This window comes from Euprymna scolopes, chromosome 29 (assembly GCF_053919585.1).
Source record: "Euprymna scolopes isolate OS-2025 chromosome 29, ASM5391958v1, whole genome shotgun sequence".
In the NCBI taxonomy this organism is placed as follows: domain Eukaryota; kingdom Metazoa; phylum Mollusca; class Cephalopoda; order Sepiida; family Sepiolidae; genus Euprymna; species Euprymna scolopes.
In genome coordinates this window covers 113,951,723-113,975,409 of record NC_136510.1, presented here as the reverse complement: position 1 = coordinate 113,975,409, position 23,687 = coordinate 113,951,723, and the positions used below count along the sequence as shown (strand labels likewise).

General features: G+C 30.3%; 1 protein-coding gene across 1 annotated transcript in view; it reads left to right on the top strand.

The window, feature by feature from the left end:
• Positions 1 to 20,007, top strand: part of LOC145252818 (protein AATF-like) — a 54,390-nt gene extending 34,383 nt beyond the window's left edge. The window contains exons 9-13 of the mRNA XM_080112790.1: positions 8,669 to 8,767; positions 10,291 to 10,430; positions 11,674 to 11,754; positions 14,301 to 14,372; positions 19,801 to 20,007. Of these exons, the coding sequence (XP_079968916.1) occupies positions 8,669 to 8,767; positions 10,291 to 10,430; positions 11,674 to 11,754; positions 14,301 to 14,372; positions 19,801 to 19,855 (447 nt within the window). The 3' untranslated portion in view covers positions 19,856 to 20,007. The remainder of the gene's footprint in view (positions 1 to 8,668; positions 8,768 to 10,290; positions 10,431 to 11,673; positions 11,755 to 14,300; positions 14,373 to 19,800) is intronic.
• Positions 20,008 to 23,687: the final 3,680 nt, after the last annotated feature.

The window sequence follows — 23,687 nt, the reverse complement described above, 5'->3', positions numbered from 1 at the left end:
TCCGCATGGTTAGTCTTATCAAGTATGGCTTTGTTTTTTTTTATTCTATAACTATCTCATACGGGACATATCAAAGCTTACAGTTATTTCTCCTAGGATTAGCAAATCTCGACAGAGGTTTCTTTTCTAGGGCAATTGCTCTTGACATATCAAAGGCCTTTGATAGGGTATGGCATAAAGGTTTATTTCATAAGATCGCTAGTTATGGTATAGCTGGAAATGTCTTCTCAATTATTAAATCATTTATTTCTGATAGGTTCATAAGAGTAGTAGTTGAGGGGCAAAAATCAGAAGCTCACAGTATTAATGCCGGTGTCCCTCAGGGGTCCATCCTGGGCCCAACTCTTTTCCTGATCGACATTAATGATCTTCCAAATCACATCCTTACATCATTTGTAGACATTTATGCTGATGACATTGGATTATCAAATTGTTTAGATGTGCGACCGTCGAGGGCAACTTGGATTATCATATTGTTTAGATGTATGACCGTCGAGGGCAACTTGGATTATCATATTGTTTAGATGTGCGACCGTCGAGGGCAACTTGGATTATCATATTATTTAGATGTACGACCGTCGAGGGCAAGTTGGATTATCATATTGTTTAGATGTACAACCGTCGAGGGCAACTTGGAATATCATATTGTTTAGATGTACGACCGTCGAGGGCAACTTGGATTATCATATTGTTTAGATGTACGACCGTCGAGGGCAAGTTGGATTATCATATTGTTTAGATGTACGACCGTCGAGGGCAAGTTGGATTATTATATTGTTTAGATGTACGACCGTCGAGGGCAAGTTGGATTATCATATTGTTTAGATGTACGACCGTCGAGGGCAAGTTGGATTATCATATTGTTTAGATGTACGACCGTCGAGGGCAAGTTGGATTATCATATTGTTTAGATGTACGACCGTCGAGGGCAAGTTGGATTATCATATTGTTTAGATGTACGACCGTCGAGGGCAAGTTGGATTATCATATTGTTTAGATGTACGACCGTCGAGGGCAAGTTGGATTATCATATTGTTTAGATGTACGACCATCGAGGGCAAGTTGGATTATCATATTGTTTAGATGTACGACCGTCGAGGGCAAGTTGGATTATCATATTGTTTAGATGTACGACCGTCGAGGGCAAGTTGGATTATCATATTGTTTAGATGTACGACCGTCGAGGGCAAGTTGGATTATCATATTGTTTAGATGTACGACCGTCGAGGGCAAGTTGGATTATCATATTGTTTAGATGTACGACCGTCGAGGGCAAGTTGGATTATCATATTGTTTAGATGTACGACCGTCGAGGGCAAGTTGGATTATCATATTGTTTAGATGTACGACCGTCGAGGGCAAGTTGGATTATCATATTGTTTAGATGTACGACCGTCGAGGGCAACTTGGATTTTTCTCTTATGTAAAAACAATTAAATTATGTTAAGTATTCGTCCAGTGATACCATATGATCTGATTTTCCTGAAAAGACCTCTGTGCCATACCCTGTCAAAAGCCTTAGATATATCTAGGGCTACTGCCCTACTCTCCCCTGCTTTGCCCAGTGTATGGTATATATGTTCAGCAATTACAGTTAGGATATCTGCTGTAGAACAGGCTTTTCCTAAATCCATGTTGTTGGTCAGTCAGAAGTTTAGCAACTGTAATTACTAGATTGATTAGAACTTGATTAATTATGTACTCAGATATTAATTTGTGTCGATGTGAGCAAAAAAGCAGCAACCATTAAGGAATCAAGAGCAGACAACTGACTTCGAAAAAGTTTTTTTTTTGTGGATAATGTCGGAAAGACGACCGAAATGTACGATTTAAAACCAAAAAATAATTTATTAACATAACGTTTATTTTGTTTTTTTATTTTTCAAATAATAAAATTTTCAGATTATTAAAATAAGGGTCATTTTATATAAGTTGAAAACAAAATTTGAAGAATATTAAAATGGCCTTCACTTATTGGTAAAAAATGCTAGGTTTGTTGTTCAGGACCCCCCCCCCCCCCCAAAAAAAAAAATTTGATAAATTTTTTGTGATTTTTGGAATATACCATCTTCATTCCGTGACAAGTAGGTACGCGATAAAAGTTTTTCTTCATTTTTGTTTATCATCATAAGTGCCAATCTGAATAAGCACCCCTGGGTTTGCCAAATTCGAATCCAGTTCATTTTATATAACCATTTTCATCATGCTCTCACTTGACAATGTATCTAATCTCCTGGAGAGGAGGCCAATAAAATAGCAAAAATTTTAAAGAAATATGAAATACTAGCTGTAGTACCCAGCCACACGTTGCTGTAGCTCAGTTTGTTTAAATGTGAAAACAAACAAAAAAAAACAAAAAATATATTTTTTTTATGTTTATTTTCTCAATGTTTGTGGATAAACAATATTTTGAGATTTGTTAATGGTTATTGTAAATGCCAGCGAATTGTGAAGTACAATATCTTAAGTAAAAATGTATTTGTTGAAGTCAGTCAATGCACGTTCACTGCCCGTTATTACTTTCGTTGACAGAGGGTAAAACATGAAGGTTTAATTTTACTATGGACATGTATGTGAGCATGCACTGGGGAATTTTGTGAAGTAAAAAATTTAACTGATTTTCTTTTTGTATGAAAGTATAGTGTTTTATCATTAATAAATTGATGGAAAAATTGAAAAAAACAGCTGTTCAGAGATTAAACGAACAAAGTGGGAGACTGATGATAATTCAGATGGAAGAAATAAATGAGAAAAGAATGTAGGACAAGTTTTTTTTAAAAAAGAAATTAGTTTAACAAATCTTTTTTTTTTTTCATTTAAAAAAAAAAATTCTTATTTTCACATTTTTTGAGAGAAAATATTGCATTCAAATTAATGAGAATGTTTGTAAACATTTTGGTTCCTTTTTATCATTGAAGTGAAAAACGGAAATCGAAATAATGTTCAAGTGTAACCAATAGTATCGAATGAATTGCCATATCGCATTAAAATAAATAGCGAAAACTCACAAAAAAAGCGATAAGGTATAAATTAAGAAAGAAAGTAGTTATCAAAGAAATTAGAAATGTTAGCTATTTCCCTTATGTTTACGGCACATGTCACATGACCAAAACAAACGTAGTCAAAATTATATTTTCGGTGAATATTTGAAGACAAAATATGCGTAATGACGATTAGGTAGATGACATTTTGGTACTCTTTTTGCAATTTATTTATCAACGAAAGGCGTTTTTATTTGAGATGCATGTTCACACGGACACAAACACACGCAATGGAAATATGCGCAGTGAGAGATAGAGAAGTGGGAAGATTAACCTTTGTACAGAGTGTGGATTCAAAAGAATAATAGCAAACAAGAGTCAGACAGGTGAAAATCAACTAATAGTGATTTGTATCGTACAAAAGCTCACACACACAACTAATGATCTAATCCTCAAATGAACTTGACGGCGGGCGAAATAATATGTCTGTTAGTGACGCCATGTTTTAATTTTAGTAACTATTCATTTATAAAGGAAAGAATTGCATTCCGGAATGTGAGAATTATCAGAGCTCAGCCAATCAGAATAGATGGATTTTGGAAAAAGGAGCCTTTATTATTGATGAATAGGAAATAGGAAAGATTATGCTAGGTCTATGTTTTCTTGAGCCAGTTATGGTTGGTGTAATAACAGAATCTGTGGAAGGTGTAGAATTCGTTCCAGTGATAACTGGTAGCAGGGGTGGTACTAAATATTTAGAGAGAAAAATAGGATCTCCTTCCTCTGTAGATGTTGCGATTGTGATGGTGTTGCTTGTAAGATGCAATGTAATATTTTAATATCATGACTAAGTGTGTGTAAAATGGGGTTCGAAAGCTATATTAGATAATGGCTATTAATGTAGATGTATTGAATTTGTATGTGGCATCTGTTGTGGCAAACCTATGCTATTTTGGTCCTGAGGGGAATTTCTGCAGTCATTTTATTATCTCGGAGATTATTAAAATATAAACTGCGACAACATAAAATAAGCTTAAAAAACTTATTTAGAAAATATGATTACAAAATTAAATCTGCCAGAATTCATTTTGGTTTATTCATAAATAAGTTAGTCATTTTAATCTTTTGTCAAGTGTTGATGGAAAAAGGAATGAATTAGTTTTAACCCTTCAAAATTTGAAAGGAATTTTAAAGTCTTTAAACTATTGAATAAAAAGTCATACAAAGTGTCTTTAAAATTCTTTTATATTCAAAGATGAACTGTTTGATTTTGTAAATAGGGATTAAAAACCAAACTAAATTATAATTTATTTTGATTAATTAATGACCAAGTAATGCCATCATTTATTGAGATTGTCGGACTGACTTCCTCATCTTGGTTGTTATAGTCACAACGTTTCAGCCATTTTGCCCTCCAGCCTTCATCAGGTGTTTTGTATCGAACTGGGGAACCGTTTGTTAGGAGTCTTGAACCCAAACGATACAGTTCGATACAAAACACCTGATGAAGGCCGGAGGGCAAAACGACTGAAACGTTGTGACTATAACAACCAAGATGAGGAAGTCAGTCCGACAATCTCGATAAATGAAAACACCTGATCTCAGAAATACAATTATAATGCCATCATAATTAAATTTCTCTAATTGTATGACTATTTTTCCAAATGATATAAAATTAAAAGTAAAGATTCTGTGCAATGCCAGGCAAACGCATCAAGTTTAGCAGAAAAATTTTCATGAAGTTTAAATTTATGTTAAATTTAAACAGCAAACAAAGATATTTCTATTATTGAATTGGAATTCATTATTGAGATGAGTTTTATTAATTCATTGCAGACTATTATTTTCATCTTAGGAATCATTGGTTGAAATGCCGTGAAGCAAAAACTAAAAATAAAAATAAGGATAGTAATCTGCAATAAATAAATCAGCAAAGATGATTTTTTAAAAATAATTTCTGACAGATTCAAGGTTAAAATTCGTTCAAATCATGAAAAAAAAAATCAGGGTTTGTATTACTGTACACATAGATTCGAAAAAGTTGTAAAAAAACAAATATATAACAAATAAATGTTATCAAAGGCAAGATAAGTTACTTTTCTACCAAACTGGATATAATTTTCGTGTTTTTATTCAATGTAACATGTTTATTCAGCTCGAAAAGCATACAATGTTTACCGATGTATTGGAAAATTTAAAATGGCGGCCGACTCTTTCTTTAACACGGTAAGTTCGGAAAAAGGTGTAATAAATGATAAACTAGACAAAATACTGTTAGAAATTTGCTCAATATATGTTACCGTGACATAACTGGACATATATTCCGTGTTTTTTTAATAGTCTTTTGTCTAGTTTATTATTGACAACTTTTTCGAATAGATGTGTACAGTAATACAAACCCAAAAATAAATTTAAAATTAAGATAAATGTATTACAAAAATATTTGATCTGATGTTTTTTTTTTGTCAGTATTTTAGTTTCAAGTTTGAGTTGTGTTTCAATATTTAAATATTTTTTGTTCTTGTTCAGAATTCACCCTATATAAATAAACAAAAACAAAGAAAAATCTGTATGTCATACATACACATGATGAAACGAAAATGTCATATTCCAAAAATCATGTAAACTGATTAAGTAGTTTAATTTTTAAATCAGAAAATTTAATTTCATGGGTACCAAAAGCGCACTCTTTTCTTCCATTTTGAAAAAATTTTCAAAAACAAACGCGATAATTCAATAATAATTCATAGTTTAATGCCTATGAATTCCCATTGATTGTTTGAAAATAGTTTTATTTTTAAATAAGAAAATTATCTAATTTTTGGAATATATTTTTTCTCATGGGTACATGAATCATACAGATTTTTTTTTTTTAATACAGAGTGAAATCTGGCACAAGGAACATGAGAAGGCATGTCAGAAAATCTGTCAGAGTATAAGTCTTTCAGATTGTTTTTTTTTTTTTCATGGAGAGAGTTTGTTAGAGAATGTGTGTCAGTCGCAAAAAATATTGATTTAAAATTCATCTTTAATTTTATATCATTTTTTTGTTTTTTAATGATTTCATTGCTTTCAAAAAATATATTTAAAATTTATATTTGGTATGAAACAATCCTTTTTGCTTTTTAATGATTCACTTTTTCAAAAAATATATTTAAAATTCATATTTGGTATGAAACAATCCTTTTTGCTTTTTAATGATTCACTTTTTCCAAAAAATATATTTAAAATTTATATTTGGTATGGAACCTTTTTGGTTTTTAATGATTCACTTTTTCAAAAAATATATTTAAAATTTATATTTGGTATGAAACAATCCGTTTTGCTTTTTAATGATTCACTTTTTCCAAAAAATATATTTAAAATTTATATTTGGTATGGAACCTTTTTGGTTTTTAATGATTCACTTTTTCAAAAAATATATTTAAAATTTATATTTGGTATGAAACAATCCTTTTTGCTTTTTAATGATTCACTTTTTCAAAAAATATATTTAAAATTCATATTTGGTATGAAACAATCCTTTTTGCTTTTTAATGATTCACTTTTTCCAAAAAATATATTTAAAATTTATATTTGGTATGGAACCTTTTTGGTTTTTAATGATTCACTTTTTCAAAAAATATATTTAAAATTTATATTTGGTATGAAACAATCCGTTTTGCTTTTTAATGATTCACTTTTTCCAAAAAATATATTTAAAATTTATATTTGGTATGGAACCTTTTTGGTTTTTAATGATTCACTTTTTCAAAAAATATATTTAAAATTTATATTTGGTATGAAACAATCCGTTTTGCTTTTTAATGATTCACTTTTTCAAAAAATATATTTAAAATTTATATTTGGTATGAAACAATCCTTTTTGGTTTTTAATGATTCACTTTTTCAAAAAATATATTTAAAATTTATATTTGGTATGGAACCTTTTTGCTTTTTAATGATTCACTTTTTCAAAAAATATATTTAAAATTTATATTTGGTATGGAACCTTTTTGCTTTTTAATGATTCACTTTTTCAAAAAATATATTTAAAATTTATATTTGGTATGAAACAATCCTTTTTGCTTTTTAATGATTCACTTTTTCAAAAAATATATTTAAAATTTATATTTGGTATGAAACAATCCGTTTTGCTTTTTAATGATTCACTTTTTCAAAAAATATATTTAAAATTTATATTTGGTATGAAACAATCCTTTTTGCTTTTTAATGATTCACTTTTTCAAAAAATATATTTAAAATTCATATTTGGTATGAAACAATCCTTTTTGCTTTTTAATGATTCACTTTTTCAAAAAATATATTTAAAATTCATATTTGGTATGAAACAATCCTTTTTGCTTTTTAATGATTCACTTTTTTAAAAAATATATTTAAAATTCATATTTGGTATGAAACAATCCTTTTTGCTTTTTAATGATTCACTTTTCCAAAAAATATATTTAAAATTCATATTTGGTATGAAACAATCCTTTTTGCTTTTTAATGATTCACTTTTTCAAAAAATATATTTAAAATTTATATTTGGTATGAAACAATCCTTTTTGCTTTTTAATGATTCACTTTTTCAAAAAATATATTTAAAATTCATATTTGGTATGAAACAATCCTTTTTGCTTTTTAATGATTCACTTTTTTAAAAAATATATTTAAAATTCATATTTGGTATGAAACAATCCTTTTTGCTTTTTAATGATTCACTTTTTCAAAAAATATATTTAAAATTTATATTTGCTGTTTTAATGATTTGATTTTTTCAAAAATATATTTAACATTTAGGTGCTTCTAAAGAATTGGGACGAGATTTTGTAGTCAACAAATGAAGTTTCCAGATAAAAAAAAAAAAAATTGTTTCAACTGATTTATTTTGTTAATCCCAATAAGTTACACTGGTAGCTTCCAAAATTATGCAGTCGAAATTCCTAACAAATTCCTAATGAACCGCCCCCTTAAGTAAACACTTCATCAAATCTCCACACTAACGTAATATACTTGCAATAACCGTTATCCCTGAGTGGCTTCCGGGCCTTGATAAGTGGTGATCACTGTGTAAAAAAAAAAAAAATTACCTGAATATTACTGAATTATTAAACAAAACAACTTTAATTATGTTAGCAGGTGAAAAATTGCCACTATCTTGTGTAAATTAAAACAGAAAATTACCTCCCTTTTGAGCTCTCCTGTCTTACGATCATTTTCTTCAAATTCTATTTTTTATTTTCTTTAATAAATAATTTTCTACCTTATCAATTTTCATAATTCTTGGATATAATTATCTTAAAAATATGAGGGATACGTAGATACGATTGTTTTCATGTGAAATTCAGTTTTACGATTTCTGAAATTTCGTCCGAATAGTGCAGAAGCACTAAAATTCATATTTGGTAATCATCAATCTATTATTTTTTTTTTTGTTTCCTTTTTTAATGATTTTACTTTTTTCAAAAAATATTTAAAATTTATATTTGGTAAAAATTAATATATTTTTTTTTATTTGCTTTTTTAATGATTTTATTTTTTTCAAAAAATATATTTAAAATTTATATTTGGTAAAAATTAATATATTTTTTTTATTTGCTTTTTTAATGATTTTATTTTTTTCAAAAAATATTTAAAATTTATATTTGGTAAAAATTAATATATTTTTTTTCTTTTTATTGATTTTATTTTCTTCTGATTTATAGATTTTATACGACAAAGAACGGCTTATCAAAAGAACTCAGTTGCGGAGGTCAATTTATAAAGTGTTTGGCAAACTGGAAGAAGATCAGACATCAGAAACGGTAAAATTCTTTTTGAACTTATAAAAATGAACATTCATTTTGAAACGAGGTCAAAAACTATGATTGCAAGCAGACATTACAATTTGTACTTTCAGATTTGTATCTCGCAAGTGTTTTACTTTTTTTCTACTCCAAACAAGATGTATTGGACATAAGGAACTACTATTTGGGATTGTGTCTAACAGGGACTGTGGGGATTTGAGCAGTGAGATGTCTGTTCACATTAAATTTAAACTTTCACAACTTAGTACGGTCAGAAAAACAGGAAACAGGAGGGAATTCTAAAGTCTATCAGTTCAAGGGAAGAAACTAAAGAAAGTTTTTTGGAATCTAGAGACCTCAACAGTGAAGAGGTGAGAATTTGTTGCTTGTCAGGCTAGTTGGGAGGAGGGGAGCACATTCCATTGAAGTTATTTTTTTTTTTTACAAAGCCTTATCAAGACCCAAAGGCCACCTGAGGATAAGGATTAATGAATGGAAGGTGATAGTGTAGTAATCATTAATGGTGTAAATTGGGTATATTTTGATTTATGGGATGGCTCAACAAGAATTTGTTTACATTGAACTTCAAGGCTACTATATTGTAATTGGCCAGGAAGCAGGTCAATGGAATAGTGTTTCACATGTGGACAGTTCTAGGAAAGAAGCTTGGTTCATGAAATCTGTGTTTAGAACTTTTCTTTTTTTTTTTAACACAAAGAAGTCATCACTTATCAAGGCCTGGAGGGCACTAGAGGATAAGAGTTAATGAGTGTACGGAAGTCAATTGGAAAATATTGTAATTGTTAGTAGTGGGTGTTTGGTAAATTGGATTACCTAGGGGACGGCTCATCAGGAATTTGTTTACATTAGGCTTGAAGATGACCAGATTGTAGTCAGTTGGAAAGTAGGTAAACAGAAGAGAGTTCCACAGGTGTGCAGTTCTAATAAAGAAGCTTTGTTCATGGAATCTACGTTTAGGTTTAGACACAGATAAAGTTTGGGGGAAATTATTGCTAGTGGTTTTCGCTAGACAAGTGTTTTTTGTGCAAGTCAGGCAAGAGGGGATCATAGATTAGAGCTCAGATGAGCACTTGCCATGAAAATAACTATAGAGCAGAAACAGGTTTGCAATATCTCTTCTGCGGGAAAGAGATTGCAGGGATGAGAAAAGGGTATCCTTTACTAGGCTACAATGTCTATTTTGAACTTTGTCAAGGCAGGATAAGTTGCTTTTAGCAGCTCCTGCCCAGATGTAGCAACAATACTCCATCCTTGGACGTATTTGGCTCTTATACAGGTAGAGAATTGCATAAGGAGGAGTAGAACAATCCCACCATTTTTCCTGCAGCCTTGGCAACGGATTTGATGTACGTGTTCCATTTCAGATTAGGAGTAAAGGTCATACCCAGAAGCCTGTCAAAACATGAAGCCTCCCCAAGACAATAAAAAGGACAAACCCAGTGTAACAGCATTTTATCATTTATTAAGTTTCACATGAGAAATTTGTTCAAATTTGATACAAATATTTTTTTTTTCCACAGTTGAAAAAAATTTCACCTCAGGACAATCTCAAAAACAGAGATCCAGAAATCTTTGACGATTCTGATTTTTATCATATGTTGCTCCAAGATTATATTCGAAGGAAATCAACAGAATCCAGTGATGCTGCAGCCACAACCAAGTATGATTTTTATTTTATTTGTTCATTGTTACACCTTGTTTATATTTATACACATCGCCATAAAAAAATGTCAAATTATTTTTAAAAAAGCCAACATCACCATAAAATATGCTAAATTATTTTTAAAAAGCCAACGTCACCATAAAATATGCTAAATTATTTTTAAAAAGCCAACGTCACCATAAAATATGCTAAATTATTTTTAAAAAGCCAACGTCACCATAAAATATGCTAAATTATTTTTAAGAAGCCAACGTCACCATAAAATATGCTAAATTATTTTTAAAAAGCCAACGTCACCATAAAATATGCTAAATTATTTTTAAAAAGCCAACGTCACCATAAAATATGCTAAATTATTTTAAAAAAGTCAACGTCACCATAAAATATGCTAAATTATTTTTAAAAAGCCAAGGTCACTAAAAAAATATACCAAATTATTTTAAAACGACCGTCACCATAAAAAAATGCCAAATTATTTTTTAAAAAGACCAATGTCATCATAAAAATATGCAAAATTATTTTAAAAAATCTAATGTCATCACAAGAAATATTCCAAATTATTTTTTTAAAAAGCCAACGTCACCATAAAAAAGTATGCCAAATTATTTTTTTTAAAAGGTCAATGTCACCGTAAGAAATATACAAAATTATTTTTTAAAAAGCCCAAATTTTATCCCAAATCTGGCCTGGGCAGTTTTCTGCATACATGTTCAGAAAACTTCATGGAAAAATTTTGTCGAAAAACTATTGAACCAATTTTGTGAAAATCCAAAGAATCCCAGACCAAATCGATAATGGAAGACAAGACCATGACCTAAATAAGTTGACTCCATTTAACATGGAGGAACCAAAATACTTCATCTGACCTTTATTGTTGACCCAACTAAACACGGTCCTGGATATGACCTAAAACTATATCCGATGGTAAGGCCCCACCTTGTGGGCCTGGAGCCACCCTTTAATTGCCATTGCTCCCAGGTCCACTCTGACCCGGAGTGGTAGTACCTGTTAGGGTCCCAACTATGGGTTAAATAGAATCCGACTTAAAAAAAAATATACTCCATTAAAAATCGTTCCTCAAAATAACTAGATTTGGCATTAAATAACCTGAAAAGGGTTGATATGCCGTAAAACAAAAACAACCAACCAACAAAACAAAAAAAATGCAATTTAATTTTGTTTTTCCAACGATTGTTGATCAAATTTTACAATGAACAAATATTTTTTATTTTCTTTACAGACAATGGATGGAAATTCAGCAATTACGCAGCAAAATGAAAAGAAAAATCGACACACGAGCAACGAAAGGAAGAAAAATAAGGTATAGAGGATTAAATAAATTATATTTAACGCAATTAGTGTATATGTATTAGTGATGGGACAATTCCGATACAATTACAGATTCTGATGTTTTATAAATTTAAAAAAAAATTTAACTATAAAGTTGCTATTTTTCCCGATTACCGTAAAAGACACTTGTTAAATGTGCATGTATTTTCTCAAACGTAAAAACACGTAGGAGGGGGGGGGTGTTGATTTATAGGTTTTAGTTTTATTGATTGTTTAAATAAATATTTGTCATTACTACAAGCAGTGGAAGATTTTGTTTTTAACGAAATCAAATAAAAAAAATAAAGGAATCATTTTTGCAAAATAGGCACAAATTTTTTTCAATTCCGATACTGCCAAAAGTCCCGATTTTCTTGAATCCTGATTCCAATTAATGATCTCAAGTTTCCTTGTCTGTCTGAGGAATGGTCTTTACCAAACTCTATCAATTTTGGTTTACAGACTTGAAACTTGATATATAGGGGATTTGGACATGTGGAACAAATTTGACTTTGTTCTTAACCAGTAAAAATAGCTGCTAAATTATTGGATGACTTGAGCTGAGACCAGGAAACAATGCTACTTAGTATAAAACACAAAGAAAGATTCAATTTTCTTTATAAAGTCAAAATATATATTCAATATGAATAATTATGAATATATTCAATATGAATAATTATGAATATATATTATTATATATATATATATATATTCAATATGAATATATATATATAATTTTATTTTTATTTTATATATATATATATATATATTCAATATGAATAATTATGAATATATATATATTCAATATGAATAATTATGAATATATATATATTCAATATGAATAATTATGAATATATATATATTCAATATGAATAATTATGAATATTCAATATGAATAATTATGAATATATATATATTCAATATGAATAATTATGAATATATATATATTCAATATGAATAATTATGAATATATATATATTCAATATGAATAATTATGAATATTCAATATGAATAATTATGAATATATATATATTCAATATGAATAATTATGAATATATATATATTCAATATGAATAATTATGAATATATATATATTCAATATGAATAATTATGAATATATATATATTCAATATGAATAATTATGAATATATATATATTCAATATGAATAATTATGAATATATATATATTCAATATGAATAATTATGAATATATATATATTCAATATGAATAATTATGAATATATATATATTCAATATGAATAATTATGAATATATATATATATATTCAATATGAATAATTATGAATATATATATATATATTCAATATGAATAATTATGAATATATATATATATATATTCAATATGAATAATTATGAATATATATATATATATATTCAATATGAATAATTATGAATATATATATATATATTCAATATGAATAATTATGAATATATATATATTCAAAAACAGGTATATCTTTGCCAATAGTTAAAAAATGCCAATTGTTATGACTAAGTTTCCATAACATTTATGCAATTTTATTTTATATTGTAACAACTAAATCTGATACCCCCCCCCCCACAAGATAAACAAACTTAATTATTCACAATGATGATCTCTACTATTATAGAAAAGTCACTTTGTGTTTGCGCGTGTTTGTGTGTTTCTTCCTCATAGGTTTCAAAACGGTTGAGCCTATCTTTTGCAAATTTCACACAAAGGGAATGCATATGCCTGGAAGTGTTCTTAGATATGTTTTGTACAGAAATTCATCCTATAGGTATCGAAAATCAAAAAGATTTGATCTTAAAAATAGCTTTTCTCTCTTATAGATAAAAAAAAAATTTTTTTTACAGGGGAATTTTTTACATTATACCAGCAAGGGAGATAATAAAATTTCAGCAAATAATTTCTTCTTAAAAAACAAATTTATTATAATCTGGAGATATAACTTAGTGGTAGATTGAATGCTTGCCTGTTCAAGACCGGGTGTACCTCACCATTTTATTCTAATTTTTTCTTATTAATGAGTTCATTTACGATAAAAGAAGAGGTACCATTTAAAATCGTCGCAAATCATTTCTTCATTTGCATATTTTAAATCTAAACATTAATCAGAAGTGACTTTTCCAGGGCATTCATTGTTAAGCCCAAATATCAGCTGACATGATATTGTAAAGAAACAGAGATGGAATTTGATATTTTTTTGTTTTTATGAATTAGTTTACCAGGCAAATTATTCCTCTCAAAATATCATATTCAATTGAGGATTTATTCGATAATAATACATACACAATCTACATAAATTACAATATTGTACGAATTTAAAACTTCCTAAAAATTCCAATTTTTATTTTCGATTACGATTTTGTTTATTGTTGATTTCATTTGTACCTTTGAACAAAAGACCAATAGAATTTCTTTGCAGCGCCACTATTCTAGAAAAGAACTGTCAGATGGATACAATTTTGAAATCGATCCATTGACTGAATGCAAAAAGGGAGTACGATTTTTGTAATTTCTTTTTTCTTTAAACAGATATGAAGTCCACAAAAAACTGGTGAACTTTATGGGACCTTATGACAACAGTAATTGGACACAAGAAATGAGGTTTGTTCAAAAAGACGTCCTTTTTTTTCTTTTTTCTTATCAGACACGTCCTTACATCTTTCTGAAAGATTTTCATCTGTTTTACACCGTAAGGATGTCTGCAAGTGAGTGCATGACTGGAGGCCGCAGAAGATGCTAGATAAGAGCTGTAAAATCATGATCGGAGAGGAATGGGGAAAGGGGAGACAAGCATTGGAGAGAGAGAGAGAGAGAGAGAGAGAAGGTGAAAGTAGTGAGAAACTAGACATAAAATTTCCCCTATCCAAAGAAAACTAAAAAGTCTGAAAAAAGTCTGTATAATGTATATATGGTCATAACTAAATGAAAATATCATATTCCAAAAATCATGTAAATTGATAAAGTAGTTTTATTGGTGCTTCGTTATCGGAACAAAAATCGAAGTATTGAATTCCAAGTAAAACCAATGGTATCTACTTAATTGTCATGTCGCGGTAATGAACATATCCAAAAATAACCAAAAACGATAAGGTAAAAAATTAAAGAAGTTGAAATGTTTTTACAGGCGGTAAAACATTGTAACAAAATTCTCCCAACCAAACACGACTGCATCTATGGTAATTACAATCAAGCCAGTCGGATTCAGGATAGTCCTACACAATCCCAGCAGACGTTGCAATTTGCTAAGAGGCTAATTTGAAGTGCAAAATTACAAATAATTTTACAAAGCCACAATTTGCCCAAGAAAAAAACTAGTGATAGATACACCAGGGATTTGTGTATCTATCACGAGTTTCTCACTAGTTTCTGTACTTTCACCTAACAAGATCCATAAAAAAAAATCTCAAATCTATTGTCCTGCATTGTTAACGAAGCTCCAACCTCTGTTCCATGGTGACAGTGTTGCATCCGTATTCTTGTTTTACTAATACTTAATTGGAATGGGCTCTGATGAACTCATAGCATTGGTGCCCTCTCGATGAACATACTCCAGACTAGCCCAACAAGTAGAAAAATCCCACCCCCTCACTGTAAAGATCCCTATATGCCGGAAACCTTCTACTCTAATAGTTTCTTCTCTCAAACTGCTAGACCTTAGAATTCCCTCCATTTCCCGCTTTCATAACTGTACTAACACGTAGAAGTTTAAATGTAATATGAACAAACATCTCACTGCTCAATTTCCCACAATCTTCTATTAGACATGATCCCAAATAATAACCCTTTATGTTTCAGGTCACAACATGCCTTGTGTAGAGTAAAAAAGAATCGATAAAAAAAAAAAAAGGGGGCTGCAACAGTTCTCACAACTAGACACCACTAACACCTGGTGCAACTGCAACCTGTTGATGTAAAATAGTTGTTATATCAAAGAAACAGAGGAAAGAAAAAACTTGACTCATTTTCTTTTTCTTAACAAAAGCCTTTATATATAGTATTTCCAACAATGCAGTTTTTTTAAAAAAAATATTTAAAAAGTTCATTTCTCCTTGGTCAGTCATCTTATAAGATGTATAGCAACAACATACTGAATTTTCAAGAGTCTACGACAGTTTTAAATGCTTGTACAAGCTACACTGGTTGAGCAGTAGGAGGCAGACAATGCAGGGTTGCATTGTATGATCCTCCTCTCAAAATTCAGAAATGGTTGAGTCAGTTTTGTAGCTCTCATCTGATTATTGTAACTTTTGATTGCTTATTATCATTCTCAGCTGAGTATTTTCCATTTGAGCCAGGGTACTTCAAAAGCAGGAGGAAGGACCTCAAAAGGGGGTGAAAATTTGTATGTCAGTAGGATGGTCAGAAGAGTGGGGCATTCTCTGTCTGGTATGCAGCTGTAGTCTGATTTCATCATGAGATATTGTTAGGGATTCGACATGGCTAAGGAAGCTTATTAATTAAAACAAGAGATTATTATTACTATAGCATTGTCCGTAATATGTTAACACGTTGCAAGGAAACAGAAGAAAGGAAAAAACTTGACGCACTTTCTTTTTTTAACAGAAGCCTTTATATCAGGTATTTCCAACAACACATTTTTTTCTAAATATTTAAAAAGTTAATTTCTCCTTCTCTGGCCCCGGGTGGCTTTTCATCCCTGCTGTGATATTACCCACGTCTTGAACACATACTTTTTCGAACACCTTTCAAACACTGGTCACGTCTCGAACATGTCTTCTCCAAACACGTGTCCTTTTAACTCTGCTGTGACGTCACTTTGCACAGCCAGTTTGGTTATTTACATATCTTTATGTGGCTTCTGCTGTTACATTGATTGCACGGTCACAACAGGTATTGCAATTCGCCAATAAACTAATCTGAAGCGCAGAGTTCCATTGTCTGTGGAGACAGATGGATGCTAGCAACAAACTCTACACACAATATTTCAAGCAAACTTTGTCTTTTTAGATTTTTTAACAAATTAGGAAGATTGGAATTAAAATTAAATGCAGAAATGTCTAAAGTTCTGCAACATGGCTGGTACACTCAAACCGTCTTGTTACATTTCAACTACTCGGACCCAGACATTGTCTGGTACCGTTGCAAAGAAACAAACAATAAAAAGGAAAGAAAAAAAATCCGATTTGGCATTTTTAAAAGTACAAATGAAAGGCATTTATTCATGGTTCTTCCAAGAATAACGCATTTCATTATTTTTCCAAAGTTTTCGCACACCCATGTGTTTTAACACACTCTGCCATATAACTTGCGATTTTTAAGTCTCTCTTGCTGTAACCTGATGTCGGTCATAGTATTTTTTTCGCCCTCATCTTCTCTGGCACACACTTTGCTTCTGCTGCTTGACTACATACTGTCCTTTTTTTTTCTTTTCCTTTTTCTCTCCTTCTTCTTCCCGTGACATCAGTGCATGCACAATCGCTAAAATGGCTGCTGCTGTTAATATTTTCACTAATCAGCTGTCCTATGGCTGCTGCTGATTTCGTTTGTCGACGCTATTGGAGCGTTTCGTTAAAGTTTTACATATAAGAACAACAAAAAAATATGAATACACAAATTAAACAGAAGAATCCAAAAACGGTTCTTGTCCAGAATTTCCTCGATCTAAAAAACTAAAATGTCTGAAAAATGTACATACTCATGACTAAATGAAAATATCATATTCCAAAAATCATGTAAATTGATAAAGTGGTTTTATTGGTGCTTCATTATAAGAGCAAAAATTAAAATATTAAATTTCAAGTAAAACTAATAGTATCTATTTGTGGCATGTTGCAGTAATGAACATATCCAAAAATTACAAAAAAACAATAAGATAAAAAATTTATTATTAATTAAAACAGTTTTTAAGACCATTAACAAAAATTGAGGTTTGCTAAATTGGCATAAGATTTTCAAAGTTTTCACAAAATTATTACTTTCCTTGTTACAATTCGAACTCTCCTGTTTATTTTTTTTAGACAAACTTAATTTTTGCTGTTTTCAAAAATTGTTTTCATTAATAATTAATTTTCTACCTGATCATGTTTCGTAATGTTGCATAGGGGTGTTATTTTTAGAAGGTACCAAATATGTGTATGTTACGTGAGTTCTTATTTAGTGTTCTTGTTTGTAAGACGACTTATATATTTGTTGTTGTTCATGTTTGTGAGATAGTCTTAAACATGTATATATAATGAGAGAGACAGTTCTGTATATATATATATATATATAATAGACAGTGTACATGTTACTACAATAGCCAACGGCATGTAATACACAATGAGAGGAGATTTGATATATAGATAGACGGACTGAGAGTTTGACATTTATACTTTTGACAGTTCTGTGAACGGGAGTGTTTCTATAACATTTATACTTTGACACATATACTTTCTAACACATAGTTTTTAGATGATGATTTTATCAAGGTTCTTATAACATAAATGGACAATACCTTTTCTGTTTAATAACAACACGACGACGCAGATACAAAAACACATGATGACGTACTTTATTTCATGACCGGTCCTGATTTCGCTTGAGAAATTCAAAGTTTCTTTACATGACTTTTCTCTCTAACCTTCGCTTCCAAGGTTTGGTGTCAGCAGCTGTTTCTGACCTCTCTCGGCTCTTCTCAGCTCTTCTCAGCTCTTCACTCTCTTCACTCCCCGACTGCATCTAAAACTCTACCTATATTGAGAACTTGTCATGTCATCGCGTGATTAAACATGTGCTCATCAATAATGAAAATAAAATAAAATAAAATGATGAAAATAAAATAATAAAATACAATAATGAAAATAGTAATAAAATGATGAATATAAATATAAAATAATGAAAATAAAATAATAAAATACAATAATGAAAATAGTAATAAAATGATGAATATAAATATAAAATAATGAAAATAAAATAATAATAAAATAAAAATAATGAAAATAATAAAATAATTAAAATAATATAACAACGATAATAATAAAAATAAAAGTAATAAAAAGTAAAATAATAATAAAAAATAATAATTCTAATAAAAATAATAACAATAATAATAATAACAATAATAATAATAATAATAATGAAAATGATAATAATAATAATAATAATAATAATGAAAAGGTCCAAAAATCAACCAACGATATGTGTTCGATGAATAGATTTCACCCCCAAAACAGCAATTTTTTCTCCTTTGTCAAAAACATCACTAATGTGAAGATTATAAAATAAGGAAATCAAAAAATATTTAAGTTAAATTAACTCAAGTGTTTTTAAATGATTTAATCTGTCATATTGGTTGGATGTGTTTTATTTTAAAAATGACCAAACATTTCTATAAGCAGTTGTCATTCAGTTGGTGTGGATTAGCGTTAAAATTTGAAATAGTATTTTATTAGCACCTTCAGTAAGCAATGAACCTGTAAACTCAAGAAGAATGTTTTTCTGCACCGTACTATGAGTCCATATCAACTTGCGACAAACGATAATAATTTAAGGCTGACGGTGGTTAATGGCACAAACTGACAACTTTTCTGTCCCAAGTTTATTCAACAGAAAAACGTTTTCACCAAACCAACACTTGACCTTGTGTCCCACCTTCTGAAGAGGAGGTAAATAAAATGTTAAGAATCATCAGCATCATCATTTGAATCTGGAGATTCTGTTGTTGGCATTGGTTTCCATGATATTTTTTTAGTCAGAATTTTTTCTAGAAATATTGTGTACTTATGGAAGGGACCATGAGAAGGGTGTCAACATCCTAAGTGAAAGTGAGTTTTTTTTTTCTGTGGAATGAACTAGATTTGAACTTAAGACATCAAGGTTGTCAGTCCATGTCGTTAACCACTGTCACCTTCCAACATTAAGAATAATATACAATTAGCACTTCTACCCAGTTATCGCCAACGGATTACAAACAATTTATCCCCATAGATTAAATAAAGGTTTCCATTAGAAGTTTCTATTGTTTAACATACGATTAGATTGTGTCTCCCAGTATAATATTTTTATATTTTTGTTTCTTTTTCTTTTTCAGAGATGAATTGTACAGATCCTTATTTGGCCAACAATGCACAATCACAAAAGATTGATTTTTTTTTTTTTTTTTTTTTTTTTTGAGTAACATCTAAATCAAAAAAAAGAATCAAAAAAACAAAAAAAGAAAAACCTGAGAATCACTTCGGATTTTGTTTTTGTAAAATAAATCTTTTAAATAAAAAAGTATATTTTTTATACATCTGTACATATTGATGTGTTATCTTTTTTTTTTTTTTTTTTTACATGGGGAACACCACTTATCAAGGCCCATAAGCCACTTGGGGATAAGGGTTATTTTGTGTACAATAATCAATGGGATAATATTGTAGGAATAGTTGGTATTGGAGATTTGATAAAGCGTCTTACTTAAGGGGGCAGTTAATCAGGAATTTGTTTATGTTGGACTTGAAGACGTCCAAATTGTAGTCAGATGGGAAACAGGCAAACGGAAGAGAATTCTTGTCTTTTTGTATAACTAATTCGTGATATGTTCTGTCTTCATTCTATATAACCTGCCTATGTCGTCTCACTCTAACGTGTGTGGGTGTGATCTAATGGCCTTTGTTAAATTGTCTAGATATTGTGATTGTTTTTTCAAACTTGTGTGCATCTTCCTCATTCAATTCATTATATACAAGTCGGCACTTGTACAGTTTAATCAAGACATTAAAAGATGAAAATATCACAGAAAGGTTATATTGTACGTATCCGTTTTGAACTGAAGATCTCCCCCCAAAAATTTCACTTAATTTGATCGAGTAGTTTTTTTTTTTTTTACGACGGAGTGGGGGGGGGATCAATCAGTCTAGAGTTCTACTCTGGTTTGTCCGACAGTGTTTCACGAGGGGAGAATTTACGTGCAGGCTCTACACGTGTCCCAACTTTGTCGCCCCCGTGAGTTAACACGTGGACTCTTGTTGATGCTCAAACTCGTTCTCTGTTGTCTCTTTTTAAGGGACGTCACTCCTCACTCTACACCGTAACTAGTGTTGTTTCTTTTATTCCCCTACAACCCTAACACACCATGTCTTTATGGTTTGTTCAAAATTAAAACTTGAAAAACTGAAAACGACACTTTATCCAATAATGGATAAGCTCACGATGTGATTAGATCAGTCATTGAAAGGAAATTCAATGAATTTTCCCAAGTAAAAGCTAATACGCTGACTAAATGTCTAAGAAATTCGCCAACAAATCAGCTCAAAAGTAGAAAAATGTTGTCTTCAATGTTTTGTGTTCTCCACGAAACCGCTAATGGCATTCCCTAGAAAAGACATTCTACCCTCTAACAATAATCAATTTTATTGTAGTTGCACATACATATACCGAGCAAAATCAGGAATGGGAGCTAGCTACCATCTTAGAAACACACCGGGTCTTCAATAACTTATCATTTGCTTAAAAACCCGTATTGTACTATAAACTTCAGCATTGACTCGTTTATCATTTTGAGTCGTGGTGATTGTAGGATTAACCTGAGTCACCCCTAAAAGCCAAGAAATAAGACGAAAATAATACCATTCCCCCAAAATAATAGTTTCTTAGCCCCTCTCTTTCTCCTTCTTATAAACCAAAGACAAACTAAGAACTGCAATCCAGAGTCCCTCATCATCTCCCCTCCCCCTCTCTCTCTCTCTCTCTCCTTAATCAAGCCCTAGCCAGCATAACAGGCAAGTAGCCAGTACACTCTTAGCCACCGAACCAACAAGACGTACGCTACCGGTGAACATTATTAACAAGAGGTGTACTCCCTTCAAAATGTAAAAAGGCATTGGTATTACTTTTATCATTCTAATTACCACTGATAAAGACAAGTGCCAGCCAGTGTTACAAGATCTTGAAGACTATTCACGTTCGTTTGAAAAGATCTCCTTTTCTAAACAGAAGGAATGTCTCTTAGGTTTGAACGTGATTAGTCTGTAGGAGATTCTATCGTTGTACATCGATCACACGTAACTTTGTTTTAGATATATGGTGTTTTGACTGTTTTTATTTTCTCCCCGTTAATGCACTTAATTTTGAACATATATTTTCCCTCATGGAGGTTTCTCACCTATAAATAATAATAATAAAAAAATCCCTCGGTCCAGCTCCAGAAGAGTGATGGCGAAACCGGTCAACTGACCTCTCATTTATTTCATATTTTTAATCATGAATATCAAAACACGTTTTCCCTTTATAAGTGCAATATATAAATTTGGTAATTATGAAATATATATATGTATGTGCATATATATATATGTATGTGTATGTGTCTGTCTATGTATGTATGTATCTATCTATCTATCTATTATATAAAAAGAACTTTGTGTGTGTGTTCATTCCATATGGACTCGAAAACGGCTGGGTCGATTATGAAATTTTATACAAAGGTACTTTAGGTGCCTGCAAGTGTTCCTAGATAGGTTTTATGTCGGAATGTCTTCGATAAGTATCGATAATCGATAATCAAAATAATCCGCTGAAAGAAAGAACAGGCGATTTTAACCAAAGTTAACACCTTATACAGCCTAACATCACAAATGCATCTGAAAAGTTTTATTATCACACAAATCGAAAGGCTAGACATAAAAAATCAACAGTAGGTTCTTTGATATGACAGGGGCGTGTTCGAAATTAATTGCACCATGATACTTGCCTTTTACATTTTAAACTGCCTATTTCCGATGCTAAAACGATCCTTTTACTGTTTTGATTTGTTTCTTTTTGCCTAAAGCGTAAAAGTTTAATTTGCTATGGTTTATAATGAAATCATATATATATATATATATATATATATATATATATATATATATATATATATATATATATATATACACCAGGTTAAAGGTATTTAAAAGTGATAACGAATGAATTTAAAGAGGTTATTAAGAATGCTCAATAGAAGAAGTGCAATATATATATATATATATATATATATATATATATATATATATATATATATATACTGTTTTAACAAAAACCAAGACTTCAAGAAATGAGTTGTTAGCAACAAAAAGTGTATTTCATTGTTAGTTACAATTGTTTGAAGACCATTTGGACAAATTCAAACAATAGGTCGTTTGAAAATGTTCTTCAGACTTATTAAATAAAAAACACTTTAACAATGAAACATTAAGGAAAAAAACATTTCTTTATGAGGAAAAGAAAACAAGCAGGAACACTTTACCTCTGTCGCATCCTTTGTAAAGTATTTTTTTAAAGATTTATATATCTACCTATTTTCGTATCTTTATTTAAAAAAATTGTTTATATATATATATATATATATATATATATATATATATATATATATATATATATAAATATTTACAATACTGGACATGATAACGTTTCGGACAAATGGTCGGTTGAGAAAATTAAAAAAAAAAATTAATATATGCTTCGAATTGTTTTATCAAAATAGTGAGTTTTTTTTTATTTTGTTTTGCTTTCTCTAAATTTAAATTTCCACTAACCCTAAACCTAAACCCGTTTGATTTCTTCATCTTTTACCTCTTCTTCTTCTTCTTCTTCTTCTTCTTCTTCTTCTTCTTCTTCTTCTTCTTAATAATATTATTAATCAATTAATTAATTAATTTATTTTGTGTGTGCCACGCTTACATCCTAGTGACTGTCGTTTAATTGTAACTAGCCTGGGTGCCCGGCGTTGCCCGGGGGTTTGGAGGTGTGTGTTGAGCAAAAAAAAAAAAAAGAATGGTAGTAGATAGGCAGGCTCGAACTCGTACCGCAAGGGAGGAAAAGAATGTGAAAAAAATGTTACGTCTTTGATGTTGCATCCATCGCCAAATCGGAAGTGACGAAGGTTTAAATGAAGGCTTGTCAATTCAATAAAAGGGGATGACTTTCGATAATATTGGCGAAAAAAGCGACACCTCTCTGTAG